General features: G+C 50.7%; 7 protein-coding genes across 7 annotated transcripts; 4 read left to right on the top strand and 3 right to left on the bottom strand.

Annotated features, from left to right (window-relative positions):
• Positions 1 to 1,108: 1,108 nt before the first annotated feature.
• BDV14DRAFT_199989 (uncharacterized protein) lies at positions 1,109 to 1,921 on the top strand (the record flags this gene model as incomplete). Its single annotated transcript, XM_073773415.1, has 1 exon — positions 1,109 to 1,921. The coding sequence occupies one exon, from the start codon at positions 1,109 to 1,111 to the stop codon at positions 1,919 to 1,921; it is 813 nt and encodes a 270-aa protein (XP_073628255.1).
• Positions 1,922 to 2,345: 424 nt separating this feature from the next.
• BDV14DRAFT_199988 (uncharacterized protein) lies at positions 2,346 to 2,740 on the bottom strand (the record flags this gene model as incomplete). Its single annotated transcript, XM_073773414.1, has 2 exons — positions 2,346 to 2,559; positions 2,607 to 2,740. 2 exons carry the CDS (start codon positions 2,738 to 2,740, stop codon positions 2,346 to 2,348), a joined length of 348 nt encoding a protein of 115 aa, XP_073628254.1.
• A 789-nt stretch (positions 2,741 to 3,529) lies between these two features.
• On the top strand, positions 3,530 to 4,984 carry BDV14DRAFT_172928 (TDA10 family protein). Its single transcript, XM_073768657.1, has 5 exons — positions 3,530 to 3,777; positions 3,877 to 4,385; positions 4,473 to 4,496; positions 4,553 to 4,668; positions 4,739 to 4,984. Exons 1-5 carry the CDS (start codon positions 3,622 to 3,624, stop codon positions 4,900 to 4,902), a joined length of 969 nt encoding a protein of 322 aa, XP_073628253.1. The 5' UTR covers positions 3,530 to 3,621; the 3' UTR covers positions 4,903 to 4,984.
• A 140-nt stretch (positions 4,985 to 5,124) lies between these two features.
• rglA (putative rhamnogalacturonase B) lies at positions 5,125 to 7,391 on the bottom strand (the record flags this gene model as incomplete). Its single annotated transcript, XM_073773413.1, has 11 exons — positions 5,125 to 5,154; positions 5,234 to 5,290; positions 5,392 to 5,532; positions 5,599 to 5,845; positions 5,925 to 6,146; positions 6,221 to 6,484; positions 6,544 to 6,619; positions 6,671 to 6,740; positions 6,792 to 6,913; positions 6,969 to 7,070; positions 7,130 to 7,391. 11 exons carry the CDS (start codon positions 7,389 to 7,391, stop codon positions 5,125 to 5,127), a joined length of 1,593 nt encoding a protein of 530 aa, XP_073628252.1.
• A 2,045-nt stretch (positions 7,392 to 9,436) lies between these two features.
• On the top strand, positions 9,437 to 11,265 carry BDV14DRAFT_199985 (putative serine peptidase, family S28; the record flags this gene model as incomplete). The annotated part of the gene is made up of 3 exons (XM_073773412.1): positions 9,437 to 9,637; positions 9,687 to 9,865; positions 9,948 to 11,265. The coding sequence occupies 3 exons, from the start codon at positions 9,437 to 9,439 to the stop codon at positions 11,263 to 11,265; spliced, it is 1,698 nt and encodes a 565-aa protein (XP_073628251.1).
• Positions 11,266 to 11,496: 231 nt separating this feature from the next.
• On the top strand, positions 11,497 to 13,740 carry BDV14DRAFT_172915 (cytochrome P450). The gene is made up of 4 exons (XM_073768656.1): positions 11,497 to 12,180; positions 12,229 to 12,883; positions 12,937 to 13,203; positions 13,267 to 13,740. Exons 1-4 carry the CDS (start codon positions 11,734 to 11,736, stop codon positions 13,419 to 13,421), a joined length of 1,524 nt encoding a protein of 507 aa, XP_073628250.1. The 5' UTR covers positions 11,497 to 11,733; the 3' UTR covers positions 13,422 to 13,740.
• BDV14DRAFT_199983 (fungal specific transcription factor domain-containing protein) lies at positions 13,594 to 15,986 on the bottom strand (the record flags this gene model as incomplete). Its single annotated transcript, XM_073773411.1, has 5 exons — positions 13,594 to 14,767; positions 14,831 to 15,304; positions 15,366 to 15,514; positions 15,567 to 15,863; positions 15,921 to 15,986. 5 exons carry the CDS (start codon positions 15,984 to 15,986, stop codon positions 13,594 to 13,596), a joined length of 2,160 nt encoding a protein of 719 aa, XP_073628249.1.
• Positions 15,987 to 16,759: the final 773 nt, after the last annotated feature.

Here is a 16,759-nt window from a genome sequence, read left to right as displayed (position 1 = left end):
GAAGGGCAAGATGCAAGAGAATACCCATTCGGCTTACATATACTCCGGCCTTCAAGAAATTAGCCCAAGCCGCGGACTAGGTACGGAGTAGGTGAGCACGGGTGCCGCTTCAAGTCCGCCGGTCAGATTGAGCGCCGTGGGTTGAAGGTATTTCATTACTTAGGGAAGGAACCAGGAGCTAGGCAGCTAGCTACATCATCTCCAAGTTGACCTTTACCACAACAACTCTTCTTCAAATCTCTGGTCTGCTACCAACGACATCACGACCACATGAATTGGAGTATATTATAACTGCCAATACAATCGAGCTTCAGTCGCATTGTGTCCTATGGAGAAATCATGGCAAGAACTACTACGATTACAGCCAATGCGCGCATGAGGGATCCTTGCATACAGATCACCCGGGTCACGTGGTATTGACAAAGAGCCCAGCCTGTTCGTAAACGCGCAGCGATCCCCTAAGCCGGCCAACGCGCGCAAAAATGTCAGATAATCCCGCAGTCGAAGGAGAAACCATATCTCACGGGGACGAAGACGCTCAGTTTGAAAATGTTCCCACCGAGAATCATGGCGGAGACTCAACAAACGACCCACCTCCCCTTAAGCCACACAAGGCTCTGCTGCGCAGCTTTATCACCTTGTCAGGCGCCGAACAAAAGAAAATGATATGAGACCCAGGCTTGTCCGGGCCCAGCAGCGCGGTATATTCTACGAGGAGCTGACAGCAAAAGCGGGTGAAATCCAAGCTGTGGTAGCTTCCCATTTTGGTCTGACGAATCTCGACTTGGTCCATGTCTCGCCAATGTACGATGACAAAAGCATTTATTGGATACATGGAAGCTTCAATGTTTGTATTCCAGTGACCGTTAAACAACCCGGAGAGATTGCCCCCGCCAAAAAGCTGGCATTCCGAGTTCCTCTGCCATACAAATGTGGTGAGGGTTACTACCCTGGCAACTGCGAAGAGAAAATACGATCAGAAGCTGCGACGTAGATCCGGATCAATGAGAGCTGCCCGGACGTACCGACTGCAGTTTTTCGAGGATTTGGTGTCCCGAGCGGGGTGACGGTAAGTGATGGGATTTCTCACCCGCTATAACAATTTCTCATGGATTCCTTAGTTCTTGCCATCAGCATCTCTCTCTCTCTCTGGCAAAGATTGAAATGTTCTGTCTGGCGGTTCTTCCAAGGCTTGCTTTATGGACGAACGGGGTTCTATAACTACATCCCGCAGACGCGGACCACCTTCCTGGACCACGGTTATACGCTGATTGATTGGATCGACACAAAAGATGCGCAGATCCCCTCCAACGTGTTTCGAGAGCCGCATACAGCAGAGCAGACAAATGATCTGTATCGAGGCGTGACGAAAATCATCAGTTCACTTACCAGGGTCCCGCAACATCGAATCGATTCATGGACCATCAACGATGATGGGAGGTTGAGCTTGTCCAACCGTCCATTGTTCTGTCATCTTCAGGAATTGGAGAACTTGAATGTACCAAGTGGAGTAGCGCGTCATACAACTTACACAAGCGCTGACACCTTCTGTCTGGATTTCCTCGACGGACACGACAACCGACTCCGCTATCAAGGGAATGCTGCTTTCGATGAACAAGATGCGCGGCGTCAAGCTGTTGACCTGATGTTTATGCGGTCGGCTCTTTCTCAATTCACCGATCGAGCTGCTCGTGACGGTCTGTTTGCTTTGTATCTGACAGATATGCACATCAGCGATATATTTGTCGATAAAGACTGGAATGTCAAACACATCATTGATTTGGATCGGGCATGCTCATTGCCTCTCGAACATCTATTGGTTCCGAGCTGGCTTACGAACAAAGGGATCGACCAGCTCACTGATGGGGAGTATGGCAAATTTGAGAACCAGTATAGACTATTTACGGATGCTATTCGATAAGAAGAGACTGAAACCCCGATATCTCATAATGGGACCACATACTCTTTGGCTGCAACGATGGACCGAGCTCTTGATGAGCGCCACTATTGGTACATCCTAGCCTTGCAATCTCCGAGCGGTGTTTTCAATCTCTGTAGGCGCCAATTGCAGCCTTTATACGATGAAGTATCAAGGGAATCACTATGCGAGGCCATGTCCCCATTCTGGTCGCCAGGGATGAGTTCGTTTGCCAATATGAAGCTGAAGGACTTTGTAGACTATATCCAGCAAGTACGAGAGATATTCAACAGTCATGAAAGCGGGAAGATCTATATGCGATAGATTTAACTCTGATCAACTTAAGAGACGTTGAGGCCACTTCACCGGTCTATTCTAACGCGCATCACGCTCTTCAATCTTGCGCTCTTTTACCACTACTATTGACTTATCCAGCCGATACAGGATCCTTGGTAACTCCCCCTACCAGAGTTTCCGCCGCCCTTTCATCACTCGCACCCCGTGCACCTCCTTGCAATATACCCAAGGCCTCTGCTCGGTTTTCCTCGACGGTTGCAGGGCGAGAAGGTGTGTTGGTCGTCGCAGAACCCCAAGTGGCAGCGTTACTGTCCGGCGCGGTAGTTGGCGCCTGGCTCGACGTACTGGGGGAAACCGCCCATGCAACCAAAACATCTCAGAGTCAACATACCTAGTAACATCCTCATCAACCATCCTAAGCATCTCATTCTGCACCTCAAGCTCCTCGTTAATCTGGATCCCCAACTCCTTCTGCCGCCTCACAATCTTCATAAGCTCCTCCACGCCAAGATCCTGCACCTGCATCATGTCCAGCGACTAATTTCGCGAGGCTGCTGGTTGTTGTTGTTGTTGTTGTTGTCGCCGGCCTGTCCGGAGCCGGAGGTCTGTCCTCCAGTTTGGTTATTACCCGAAGCAGGATTTGCAGTGCCTCCGGTGTTAGACATGGCTACTGTGCTTCTCGAGTCTATCTAGGAGTCTGAGTGACTAGATTCCGCGCGCGTCAGTGTTCTTGGCCCATACCTTCAATGGCCAGATTCTTGAATAGTCCAGAGTAATCAGGCTAAGAGTGACTGGAACATAGAACGTCTGTCTGTGTTACTGGTGCCTCAACTTTCTTTATACATCGAGCAGGGTTTAACGAGGCTGTTTCTGCCTTGCTGCTTCAGCGTGCTGTTACCTATAGCCTCGTTATCTGTCCAAATCCTCTATGAAAGCCTTGCTGGGCACTGGTAACAAAGGATAACTGGATTGCGTCGAAACGACTTCATAGGTCAAGATCTAGATTGGTCTGACTCCCTAAGTGAGATGTACGTGGCTGCATTTAGATCCTGATGCTGGACAAGGGTGTGCCTTGTCAGTCAAAAGTACCAGCCCAAGGCTCTGCTAACCAGCTGCTAATTCAGATATACCAAGAAGTTATACATAATATAACCTTCTCGGACATACTGATTCGCACGAGAAATCAACCTCACTTCCAGAAAACGTATAGACCATAGAAACATACTCCACCAACCCCACACTCCAAGCTAAAAGTTCCCCAGCCGGAGGAATTAAGTCCGGGCGGGTACCTAACCTTCGGACATCCCCCGACCATGACAGCGCCCCTCTATATCTCCCGCGCACTCCGCACGTCGCGCGTATTCTCTCGCTCTATAGCTATTCGCAATTTCACAGCCACCTCCAAAATGCATGAGATATTCGACGACAAATCCCAACACTGCATCCCTTTCCTACTGGAGCGGCTCAAGGCGCATCAAGAAGCGCACGGGAATGACCCCGCGCGGACCCCGCCGTTCTTTTTGGGGTTGAATGGTGTGCAGGGGGCTGGAAAGACTGTTTTGGTATATTGATCTCTTTTATCCTCAGCGCTCTCTCAAGAGTATCAAGGAATTAAGAATTGGCTAATAGGATTGTTTATTGTTGTTGTTGTTGTCGCGCAGGTTTCAACCCTCCACTCCGCCCTCCGCACCGCACCCTACAAGCTCCCCGTTCAAACACTTAGTCTAGACGACCTCTACCTCACGCATGAAGACCAAGTGAATCTCACCAGAAGATACCCAGATAACCCGCTACTCCAGCATCGCGGTCAACCTGCAACGCATGATCTCTCGCTTGCAGAGAAGGTCTTCCGTTCGCTAAGGGAAGGGAAAGAGACGGCTATTCCGCAGTATGATAAATCGGCTTTTTCGGGACAGGGGAATCGAGTTCCGAGTGATAAATGGGAGGTTGTGAATAAGAGCGGTGAGGAGAAGATTAAGGTTCTTATATTTGAGGGGTGGAGTGTTGGATTTCGAGCTTGGGATGAGGATGTGCTTAGGCAGAAGTGGGAGGATGCGGTGAAACAGAAGGAGGAGTTGGGAGAGGGCTATAAAGGAAGATTGGGGCATGTCAAGTTTGAGGATGTGCGCGCGGTTAATGAGTTCCTTAGGGGGTATGATGGGTTGACTGAGTATGTGCTCTTCTCTTCCCCTAGAAATTTTGGTTGAGATGAGATGGTTTTGATCCCAGCTAACGATGGTGTTTTTGATGAGTATAGTCAGCTCGATGCGCTGATTCATATGTACGTCGACCCCTTGAATCGTCGACTTTTTCTCTGAGGTACTAATAGCTTGATAGTGACGCCGAAGACAACCAATACGTCTACGCCTGGCGCCAAGAACAAGAGCGCACATTACGCGCAACAAAAGGGATCGGAATGACAGAGGAGCAGGTGAACCATTTCGTTGATGGATGTGCGTTCTCACCACCCTTCCCCATCTCCAACATGTTCATCCGACGCAAAATTACTGACTTGTTGGACAGATTACCCCTCCTATGAACTCTACAGCGAGACGCTCCGCGCCGGCGCATTCAAGCCAGTCCCGCATTCTGTTACGGCGAATAAGCCGGCCACGGGGTGGGAAGGGCGACAGTTGAGACTCATTGTTGATAAAGGGCGGAGAGTGAAGGAGGTTATCAAGATCTAGTCTTGGGGATTGTTTAGAGTCTGAAAGGATTTGTACTTAAACAGGATAAATACAGCTATGAATAAGTTTACTATATACAAAGGTTGGATTGGGTGGCTCCATGCTATGTGCCCTTGCCTGTTCCTGCTCGGGTCAACTAGCCTGCCTCAATCTCAGCCGAAAAGAAAGATGTAGAAGAGGCGCGGAGAGTACCGGGATTCAGCCCAGCCAAGCCCGTTCACTTTACTGGAAGAGTTCAATGCAATCGAAGACCTATGTAAGAGAAAGCCATTAGCTTCAGCGTGTTCTTCCGCAAAGTCATAGACGAGAAGAGATAGAAGAGAATACTCACCACATTAGGACTCAAAAAAGTATCACCCGAGCTGCCGGATATGATGCTGATGGTGATCTGTACACAGAGAAAAACAAGTCAGTAACCGCAATCACCGTACTCCAATCTCGTAACCTTGCATACGAGACTAGATAGTAGGTAGGGGAAGTTGAACGCACCGTGTTCTCCCCCTCGACAATTGTTCCCTCAGGCAGGGCAACATCATAGACCTCCCCGAAGCCACGGTACGCACCGCGCGTAACGCCGCGCGAGTTGAGGTTCGTTGGGGCTGCTGGTGCATCACCCGTGAAGTCATTGACCTGCGTCTCACAATTAGCATCCTCTTTAGAACCCTAGGGATAGTGCATATTGAAGCCAAAACGTACAGTCGCCTGCGGCCGTCCACCCGCAAAACTCAACGTCGTTCCGATCCGTAGTGTGGCAGCACCGGTCTGGTCGGCTGTCGCTGTGAAAACGATTGTAAGGGGGTCGTTGACGCTCTTGAAGACGGCCATGGGGAAATCAGATAGGGAGGATGTGCCGACTGTGTATGTGAGCGGGCCCCAGTCGGACATGCGGCTGTCGGAGGGGTGCATGCGGAGTTGGTTTTCGGCGTTGCGGAAGCCGGTTGGTCTTTTTACAACAGATAGCATCAGTATGTTATCGCTTTGGAGGAAAGGGATTGGGGAGATATGGGGGGGTTGCTGCTTACGTTCCATCCCACTCGCCAATCTTGAAGATCGTTGTGCCTGTCGTGACAGAGCCAGAGATATCCTGGCTTGTGGATGATCCTGCGGAAACGGAAACGGATGTCTCGGCGACAGAGAATTCGCCTTGGTAGTACTTCATCGTGTACGTGCCGGGCTTCATAGCGGGGGATGTGAAGGATCCGTCGCTGGCTGTGTATGTCCAGTATTGAGCGTCGTCGTTGAACCTGTGCCATACTATCAGTATTCTTCCCCCGTAAACCAGTTGGCGGAACGATAGTTTAGATAAAAGGCAACGTACCAATGAATAACCCAATCCATACTGTCATCAGCACCCGAAGCAGTTCCCGTGACAGTCCCGCGCCCATCAGCAGCAACATAGCCCTGGATATCAAGGTTGGCAAAGAATGATGTGTCGATGTTTGTGCCGGGTGTTCCGCTTCGGCTAAAGTACATCGAGTACGGCCCGTGCAAGCCCATGCGGAAGTCTTCGGTCTGGACGTGCCCAGAGTTCATGTACCAGTAGAGGGCCGTGTAGTCGCCGCCATTGTTGGAGTTGATGTCCCTGGAGACATGATGTTAGATGGAGTCAAGATGGTGGTGAGAGAGGGGAAGGGAATGTACCTGTGGAAGGGACCGCCAGAGGAACTCTCGTATTGGTTTAGGATCATGCAGACGCGGTAGGCACCGCCAGCAACACCTAGGGCATATTAGTAAACCCATGCAACAAAGGACTTTGTTAGAGTCATACAGTGTCGGTGGTCATCAATAAAGCGCTCCGAGGAGTAGAACTTGGAGCGCGTCTCGCCATCAACCAGGAACTAAGACCATTAGAAACACCCTTGTATACGACTGGGATAAGGAGTACTCACCACGTCAGAACCCTCAACAACGCTACCGCCGCCTGTGGTCGAAACATCGCCGAATGGCTCCTCGTTGGGTAAGTAGTCGTTGTTCAAACGAGCGATCCAGCGCATCTCGCCGATTTCCGGTTCTTGAACCATTAGTCACCTGTACTCCTATAGTTTGATCCTCGGGAGCTCTCGTACCGGCAGTAATGTATGTAGCCATATGGATAATCGAATCCCCATTATGGACAACGAAGTACTGCGTCAGGGTTCCCGCGTCGCAAGTAACCTTGATATAGTCGCCTAACGCCGAATACAATTAGCTCTCGCCCAACCTCGCTTCACCTAGCAAAGAGACTCACCGTCCTGGATGGCAGAAACAGTCGCAGAGCCAAGACCAGAGCCGATGTGACTTCCCGTACTCTGATACTGCAGTTCCGCGCCGTAGTAGTAGATAGAAGTGATATCACAGCTAGACTGGGATACCGTGAAAGCCAACGGATTGGCGGAGCCAGCGTCGATAGTGTACGAGTCGCCGTTGTCCGTGATGCCAAAGGCCGCATTGGCGCCTGCCCAGAGGGCGGCAGAAGCAAGCAACTGAGAAGCTTTGCCTTTGAGCTGCATGATGATGTGCGCGATTGACAGAACTCCAAGTCGACGATCGCGAGGCAAGTATGGAGCTTAAATCATTTCCCGCTCTTGTGCCTGAACATACCACATCCGTAGGGCTCAGATTGTCCAGGGGTGAACGGCTGCCCCTGTCGCTTGGAAATCTTCATTATCATTCATCTAGAGGTTCCACCAATGTCGTCGAGAGAGGCTAGAGCTCCGTGACAAATTGGCTAGTGAGGGCGTTATTGAAGAAGTCTGCGTGATTAGTGCATTGTTGTTAGCCGCTTGAGCGGAGGTTTTACTGGAAGTTTTGGACTTGGAGGGGATAGTGGGTTTGTTGACTCCGGCGGGTAGTTTATTTCTAACGATAGACCCTGGCTATATTTGGACTTGGGGTGTTTGATATGGGACCCTTGGCAACTGATTCAGTCATACTCCGGGGGACCTTGTGCTTTTGTGGGTTTCTTGATCGCTCAATGGTGGAAGCTCTCTGAAGAACGGGATATGGCTGTTGCGATGTCTGTTTTCAGCGCGGACGGCCGGACTAGAGGAAGGTCTGAAGTGGAGTCCACCTGGCTGTCGTGAAGTTGTTCCTGACATCAAGTTCAGGGCGCCAAGTCCACTACGCTGTTGTTGTCGCTTCAGGATTTCCTGGCAGGTACACTCTTGTCGCGCCAATAGCTAAATGGTTCACCGTCTGCCGTATTTAGGTCCAAACCTATCTAGATGAGACAGTTCACAGTTGACAGTTCTCAGACCTGAAGCGCCAAGAATCTTGTGTTGTGTCTGACTGGCTGCTTTGCCAAACTCGCGATAGCGTCAATCTTTGTGAAACAGAAACAGTGTCAGGTTCCGTTGGCAGGCAGTAGAACACGCATTCCCCGTCAAGATAACCATCATCCTGGGATCTGTGCTTCTTTTCTGACAAGCTCACTGACTGCGCCTCGGGAGTTGAGACTGCAATGTCATCAATCTCGACCATGAAGCTCTTTCGAAGCATTTGCCAGGGCGCTGATCAGCCGACCCGTGCGCCTTAGGGTTGAAAGCGACAATGCGACCGCAAAAGAAATATCTCTGGTTCGCTTTCTTTTTGAACCACAAAGAGCAGATTTTCTTGTCGTCCACTTCCTGGTCATGTTTATGAGATTCAAGTTGTACCGCAGCTGGGCGTCGATGCAAGCCTGCTGGGGCCGAAAAGAGTGTACGACCACAAGGTTGGTGGAGCATTCCAGATGGCGCAGCCAACATTCCGGTCGCGAACCTCACAACGAACTCGGCAACTATCCAACTGCTTTCAGGCTTGATTTGGAACAGAGCTTACTGACCTTCTACGCTGTACAGATTGTCGCACTATGTTCAGTCTTCCGTTGGTCTGTTACCATGGGGTCGGGAGTGAGGACGGTTGCCAACTGTGACACCTTCGACGAATTTCCTGCATACGGATCCCGTCTATTGAAGCCTGGACTGGAGGCTCTGGAGGGTTTGCCATAACGGCCCTGGGCTCAGACAATTTGTCATTCCCCAAAGTGCAGTAGGAGAAAGACAGGGGCAACTAAATCAGTTTGCACTCTGCATGCGACCATTGAACCTTTCTGAGCCCATCGGCATGTTGGTATTGTTCTCGAAGATCGTCATTGTTCTATCCCATGGTCCAATTCCGATAGGAGGCTGGGCCAGGAGACACCTCATCAAACGGCTGTTCTAGTCGAGCGTTCGACTTCAAGGTCCTGAACACATCCAAGCCAAGTTTTTGAACTTATCTAAGATGACACCTGTCTAGGCGTTCTTACCGCACACGATGCCTGGCAGTCGACTGACTTGCATTTCTTGCTTGCATTTTGTTGGTCTGAATCAGGGATGTCCGCAGTCATAGTGAGGGGATCGACTGCTGTCGCTGCAGCCGTCGAGGTTTTGTTAGTATAGAAATAGAGTGTTTCGCTCAAGATGTTCTTTCGTGTAAAAATAACTCACATTGTGTTGGTCTTTGATGACCTCTCCCTTATTTGCTGTATAGAAATCTCGTCCTCACGTTTGCTTTTCATACGACCTCTGGCAGGATGAGGCCCTGCACATCAATCTATACTGCCCTGGTGGCTCTGCTTCCCATCTCCGTCTCAGGGTTTGCATTGCGATCAGACTTGGCGAAGAAGCTGCAGCTCGCAGCCGAGTTGGGATTGGATCCAGATTTTCGATCAAAAGATGATCGGTCCTTCCGGACGACCGCAACACAAGGCGAGATACAGGTGGAATATGTTTCGGTAAGTCATCCTACGTCGACGAAAGAGCGCGAAAGTAACCATGTTGCAGCTTCCCATTGATCACGATAACCCGTCTCTCGGTACCTATCAGAATCGATTTTGGGCAAACGATGAGTACTACAGACCAGGCGGCCCCGTGTTTCTGTACGACGCCGGAGAAGTCAATGCGGAGGGAAGCGCCTCTCACCTCACTTCGGATCTTTCTTTCTTTCCAGAGATTCTTGAAGAGTTCAGTGCGATAGGCGTGGTATGGGAACATCGGCAAGTCTCCCATTCATGATGAAAAGATCGCGATCGCTGACAGAAATAGCTATTATGGAGAATCGTTGCCTTATCCCGTTGGGAACGACACCCCCACAGAGCACTGGAAGTATCTCACCACCAGACAGGCTCTGGCAGACATTCCAACCTTTGCGGATAACTTCACACGACCTCGTCTGCAGGCTTTCGACTTGACTCCAGAGTTAACTCCTTGGGTGATGTTAGGGGGGTCATACGCTGGTGCGCGTGCTGCGCTTGCTCGCAGCCAGTATCCAGACACCATCTTCGCTTCCTTTGCGTCTTCCGCCCCAGTGGAAGCAAGAATAAACATGAGCTCATACTATGACCAAGTCTACCGAGCAATGGTTGCAAATGGGTACGCCAACTGTACGCTAGACATCCATGCCGCCCTCGGGTATATCGACGAACAGCTTTCTCAAGAAGATACATCCATCGCGATCAAGCAACTTTTCCTCGGCGCTGGCGCTGAGCAGAATTCAAACGAAGACTTCACTGCAGCACTTAGCGGCATATTTGGGTACTTCCAGAGTTATGGGATGGATGGCGGAGGGGGTTCCTTGAGCGAGTTCTGTGGCTATTTAGTGTCGGATCCTTCGACTGGTGAGCCCGCTGGTCCTGGGGGCCTTGCGCAGAGGCTGGGTAACCAGTCCCTTGCGGAGCGATGGGCTGCATGGCCAGCGTTCACGGAACTCATCAATGTCAACATGGATACCAACTGCCGAGGCCTGGACAACTCGACTGCGCCATCTTGTGTACTGAATGTGCCCACGAAGAATTCAGACGCTATCGCCTGGAGCTGGCAGTACTGCTCTGAATGGGGATTCTACCAGAGCAGTAACATGGGAGTACACTCCCTCCTATCGCGGTACCAAACGCTTGATTTCCAGCAAGTAATGTGTAATCGATTGTTTCCCAAGGCTCTGGAGAGTGGCGTTCTGCCGCCACAGCCCCGAGCTGAGGCAGTCAACGAAGAATACGGCGGTTGGTCCCTCGCATCGAAAACTACGAACATCTATTGGAGCTCAGGAGAATTTGACCCTTGGCGGACGTTAGGCGTCCTCTCGGCTGAGGAATTCTCTCAGCAACTCACAGTTACTTCAGAGATCCCTCAGTGTGGCGTGAAGACGGCTGACAACACGGTGTTTGGCTATATTGGGCCCAATGAGTACCACTGCTTTGACTTTACAGTGATCTCAGACGCGGGAAAGGTGTCACGGGAGTACTTTCGGCAGGCTCTGAAGGAATGGCTTCCTTGCTTCGACAAGCAGGACAGGCAGGATTACGGGGTGGGCCATGATGCATTGACATCATTGGGGCTGGAGAGTCTGGACGCGATGGAGTGGTAATTCCGTCAGGCATCCCGCAAGTGAGCACTGATTTGTTGTCAATATAGCATAACGCACATAGCATAGGCCAATAAATGAACCATGGACGAGAAGTGACATTCTTGCGAGAGACGGAGAGACCAACAAAGCCGACTCCGAGTCTGGGGTCGGTGGACTGCCGCTAAGCCCGATCGGAGAGACCTTGCGATCACGTGCCTGTACTCGGGCGGACTGGCGTCTCCGGCTCCGCATGCGCTCAGTTGTACTTGCTCTGCTGTGGACCAAGACTGCCACACAACCAACGGAATGTCCGACGCCCTTTCCGACGACTTCCACTCTTCTTTGTCCATCATGTTTGTCTTGCTCTCTGCGCTCTTGGTGTTCCACCACTACATCACATGCTGGGTCCGCCCAGAGACTTATAACTACCATGTCACCCCAACCTGCCATGCACAACACTCTCCCGGATAACACTTCCCACTCACCACCATGCTGTCTATACCAATTCTCCTAGTGGGCGCCTTATGCCTGTCACTGCTGATACTGCGGAGCATCCACCAACACTTCCAACGGCGCAGGAACGCCAAAAAGTGGGGATGTCAACCTCCCCCTGCACTCCCATCGGGCTTCTTTGGCTTTGATGTGTTTCTCGACCTCGTTAGAAATATCAAGAAGCACCACCTCGTCGAGTTCATTGCTGGACGATATGAGACCGAAGGCAATACTTTCGAGCAGAGTATGCTCGGGCGTACCGCAATCTCGACCATCGAGCCTGAGAACTTGAAGGCTGTACTGGCCACTCAGTTCAACGACTTTTGCTTGGGTACCAGACGCCGCGAGTTCTATCCGACCCTAGGTGATGGAATCTTCACGTTGGACGGTGCTGGATGGTCGCATTCAAGAGCTATGCTCCGGCCTCAGTTTGCTCGCGCTCAGGTAGGTCCTCGTCACTCCATGTGTTATTCAAGTTGCTAACGTATTCAGGTTGCCGACTTGGACCAAATGGACGACCATGTCACTCGGATGATTAAGCTTATTCCCAAGGACGGTTCAGTGTTCGACATCCAGAAGCTCTTTTACCTCTTGACCATCGACTCAGCTACTCACTTCCTTTTCGGCGAATCCGTCGGCGCAATGGAAGACAGTACTGTTCTAGGAAAGTCCTCTGTTGCAAATGCCCAAGGCTTCGCCGACGCCTTCGACAAGGCAATGGAGTACCTCAACTGGCGATCTATGTCCCAGAACTTCTACTGGATGGTCAACTCCAAGGAATTCCGCGAACTCAACCGCTGTGTCCACGAAGTCGTCGACCATTATGTACACCGAGCCATCGAAGCAGTCAAGAACTCCGGTGAGAAAAAGGACCCTGAACGATACATCTTCGCCGAAGCACTCGCTGCAGAGAACAGCGATCCCAAGTTCCTTCGCGACAATATGCTCAACATCCTCGTTGCGGGCCGCGATACAACATCTGGTCTACTCAGCTCTGCGTTCTTCCTTCTCGCCCGCCACCCCGCGACATGGGATAAACTCCACCGGATCATCATCGAGGAGTTCGGCGACGCTGAACATCCAAAGGGTGAGATCACGCACGCTAGACTCAAAGACCTCCCGTACCTGCGCCACTTCCTGAACGAAGGTATGCATCCCCCAGTCACCCCCTCTAACATCCGCTAATACTGATTCTTTAAGTCCTCCGCTTCCTCCCACCCGTCCCGCTGAACTTTCGCGTCGCAACAAAAGACACCTCCCTCCCCACTGGCGGTGGCCCTGACCAGAAATCCCCCGTGTTCGTCAAGAAAGGCCAAGCAATCCTCTATAGCGTCTACGCGATGCACCGCAGAAAGGATCTCTACGGACCCGATGCAGATAAATTCCGCCCTGAGCGATGGGAGGAAAACAGTAAGAGGGGATGGGAATTCTTGCCGTTCAATGGAGGGCCACGAATTTGTTTGGGGCGTAAGTGATACCTCGAATACATGCCCCTATTAAAGTGATCATTTATATTAACGAAGTCTGCAGAGCAATACGCGCTTACGGAGGCAAGTTACACGCTCGTCAGGCTTATGCAGCGCTTTAGCAGGATTGACAATGGAGATCCTACGTTGAAGAATCCGGTCATCCGATGCAATCTCACGACCTTCCATGCTGAGGGGGTCAAGGTGAAATTGTTTTAATGATACAGAAGCTGATTACGGACGGGTCTGGTTTCGGGAGTTCTCATGAAGCGTTTTCTCTTCTCCAATTCTTGTATATTTAATGATATGCTTTGTCATATACCTCACATTAGTTCAAATTATCACGACTCTATTTGACCATAGTCAAGTCTTCTAGCTAGGTAGACATATTTCAACCAGGTATCGAGAAATCGTTCTCGGCGGAAGGGAACGCATGAAAGGAGCCGGAATGCACTTCGTCAGCAACACCCCAAGAGGAAGGATACCCAAGCATATCCTCAGCCTCCCCTCCGAATCCCAGGAAATCCGTGAAAGAATCCGGTAGTAAGCCGCCTCCAACCTCGCTTGTACCATCCGGCACTATCGAAACTTGCACTTCGCCCATCAGCTCCGATAAGGGCTGCCCAGTTGCGGTGCTAGGAGTAGTCTGCTTCCCTCCGTCGGGGTCGGGCTGAATGTTTCTGGCTGGGGTGGCCTTGAGCCTAGCCTTATCGAATAACGTTTGCACAATCCCCGCTCCGGAACGGGCCATTTCGCTGACTGGGGAGAGATTGTGGAGTCGGGTTAGTGCTTTCTCGACTGCGTCGAGTACTCTGGTATAGGTCAGCTTCCTAACGCGTCTGCCTAGGATAGTATTATCGGTGCTGTTGTCATCTCCTGCCAGCTCGAAGGGAAAATCAGGTTGCTGGAGCAGCGTTAGAAGCAGGACTGTTATCTCAAACGAATTGAATATTATGGCTGCGAAGCGCGTTGGTCCACCGTCTGACATCAGTGTATGTAGCGTCTTTATAGCGTCTAGCTCCTCCAATGCTGCGTGGGCAAGCTTCGCTTTTTGTGACGTAAGCAGGACACGCTTGTACATGGGCAATTGAGCGATCTGGGTAGGTGTGAGGAGGAGGAGGGGACGGAAGTTTGCGGCGACAGAGTCCAATATGCTAATTGCGAGGAGAGCGCGCTGGTTTGGTAGATGCGGGAGCGAGGAGTCCCATGTTTTGTTCGGGTTCGTGAGGGAGAGGGCTGGGTGGAGGGTTGGAAGGTATGAAGTACAGAAAGATTCGTAGCGGGCTTCGGCGGCTGTCGGGTCGTAGGGGGTGTTAGGGTTATGATTTTGGTTATCGGTCTGGGGTGCTTTGGATTCGGGGCGCGATTTAGCTTTGCGCCAGAAGATACCTAGCCGGACTTGCATCAATCGTTCAGTGAAGAGTTCAGGTGGTGAAATGTTGGATCCAGAGGTGTTCGTTTCTGTTTCTGTTTTTCTTGCTGGCGCAAGATGTAGTTGAGGGAGCATTTCGAAAATGAGGTCATCTGTGAGAAAGGGGACACGATCAAGTTGTCGTGATAGGTGACTGCGGCAATCGTGGAAAGTCAGTCAGTGATATCTTTGGTCAGAGATGGCCTGAGAAATGTACCTATCTAGAAGATAGAGGTTGCAAAACGCCCTTCTTTGCAACTCCCTTTCAAACTCACCAGTCGCCCCAGAAATTGAAACGGCCGCGGTAGTGTGCACACCTGCCTTCTGTGCTGCGCGAGAAGCAGAAGCAATTCCCTCCCAGAACTTGTCAGTCCGTCCTTCGCACGAGGAATTTAGTGCAGCAAAGAGAATATGCTGGACCCGGACTAGAGAGCCCTTCCAGTCGAGGATGACGCATGCTTCGCTGAGACGATTAGCAAGCTCGGTACTTGTTCTACGGATATCAGAAAGTGGGAGCCCGTGGATGGAACCATCGGGATGTGACGGCGATGGAAGGAACTGCGTTGCGTATGAGCTTATTTGGAGGACGAGGACTGCGAACTCGGTACTGTTTGGGCTTAGATTGTTCTGGTCCGCCCACCATCGCTGATAATGCGTCAAGAAGCTCGGTACGTGGACGAGCTGTTTCATCCTGCGGGTTGATCAGTAGACGCTCCCTTTAAAGCAATCTCGTTGAATCCTAGTAAGCTCACCAATTTAACTCAGAGACAAAGTATTGTATGAGAAAGTCGATGACCTCACGGGGAGGGATCCGCGCAAGCTCACACTGAATCTTCTCGAAAACTTCTAGCTGTTCATCATGCTTCGTAGTATCTGTATTGCCCCCGCTACTGAAGTCCCACTAAAACTAAATTAGGATACTGGAGCAGGACCTATAGCATTTCGTTACTTACGTTTCTGAGTAATGCCATGGTATTCGAGGAGCTATCCTCGAAATAACCAAACGATTGAACGATTTCCACGCGTTGGATGTCGGCGCTATTGACTCCATCGAGAGCTACTAGGGGCAAGTCCTTTGCCTGGGCCTTAGGCTGCTGGTTGAGAAGCCGAACATTATCGGACGATTGATTTTGAGACTCGGCTATAGACGTTCTGGCGCTGGAAGGTCTATCAACCGGCGTAAGCTTATAGACGCACTCCTCGGGTCTTCGGCGTTTTGTGCAATGGTTGCAGGGGTATTTTCGGTTGCACTAGTATATATTAGCTCTATATACACGAGTAAGGGAAACAAAGCCTGTGACACGCACCTTTTGTTTCCGAGTGTGGCACGGCATACATGTTGTCACTCGGCGCTTTCGGCCATCCCGTTGCATGGTTTTGAAAATCTAGCTTCTTATGGAGGGGCTACACGAGGTAGGCTCTCATCAGGTAATATAGGATTTTGACCCTTTAGCACTATGGACTGATTCGAAATATCTTGCTGGGATGTGGTTGATGTTGGTGGTTCGTCTCCAAATGAAGAAGCCGCACATCAGCACCACCAACACGTGACTGCGTTGAATATCCCCTCTTGTTCGTGCTCTTCCTACTACTCTTTTACATCGTCCGTCAATTGTTTTCAAATCTTATCTCATGGCTCGCAAACAGTGAGTTTACTTTCTAATCAAGAGCAGAGCTGTTCTTGACCAAGTAACAGCAGTGTTGCCAGTGCTTCATTCCACAAAGTCAACTCAGCTACCCCCAACGCCACTGTCAAGAACTGAGTTATAAGCTCCAGAAATCGGCCTGTAGTCATCCGCTACTAAACTCTCCCTGTAAGCAGAGGACAAGTTCTCTCATCTTTCATAGTTGTTGACAAGCTTGTTAACTCGTCCATCGCCACGAAGCAGGGCATGGCTCGTTCGGCCGAAGATTTTCGGCCGTTCAATATCGGATAGAAACCCCTCGAATCTGTCGGCTTTAGATGTACAAAGTCCTAATTCCGTCGTCAAAGAGGTTGATCCGGCCTTCTCGGAATGCAAATATGTTGTCCAAGTTCATTTGGAGCAAGGCAAACGTGGGTTCACCAGCGATGAGAGGCGTGCTGATCATTGAGAAGAGGGACACAAACATCTAGGAAAGGGGCATAACCAATCACAACCAATGC

This window comes from Aspergillus stella-maris (assembly GCF_047715825.1).
Source record: "Aspergillus stella-maris strain CBS 113639 unplaced genomic scaffold BDV14scaffold_26, whole genome shotgun sequence".
Classification (NCBI taxonomy): domain Eukaryota; kingdom Fungi; phylum Ascomycota; class Eurotiomycetes; order Eurotiales; family Aspergillaceae; genus Aspergillus; species Aspergillus stella-maris.
Note: the sequence above shows the minus strand (reverse complement) of the source record. Positions and strands in the feature narration are given on the sequence as shown.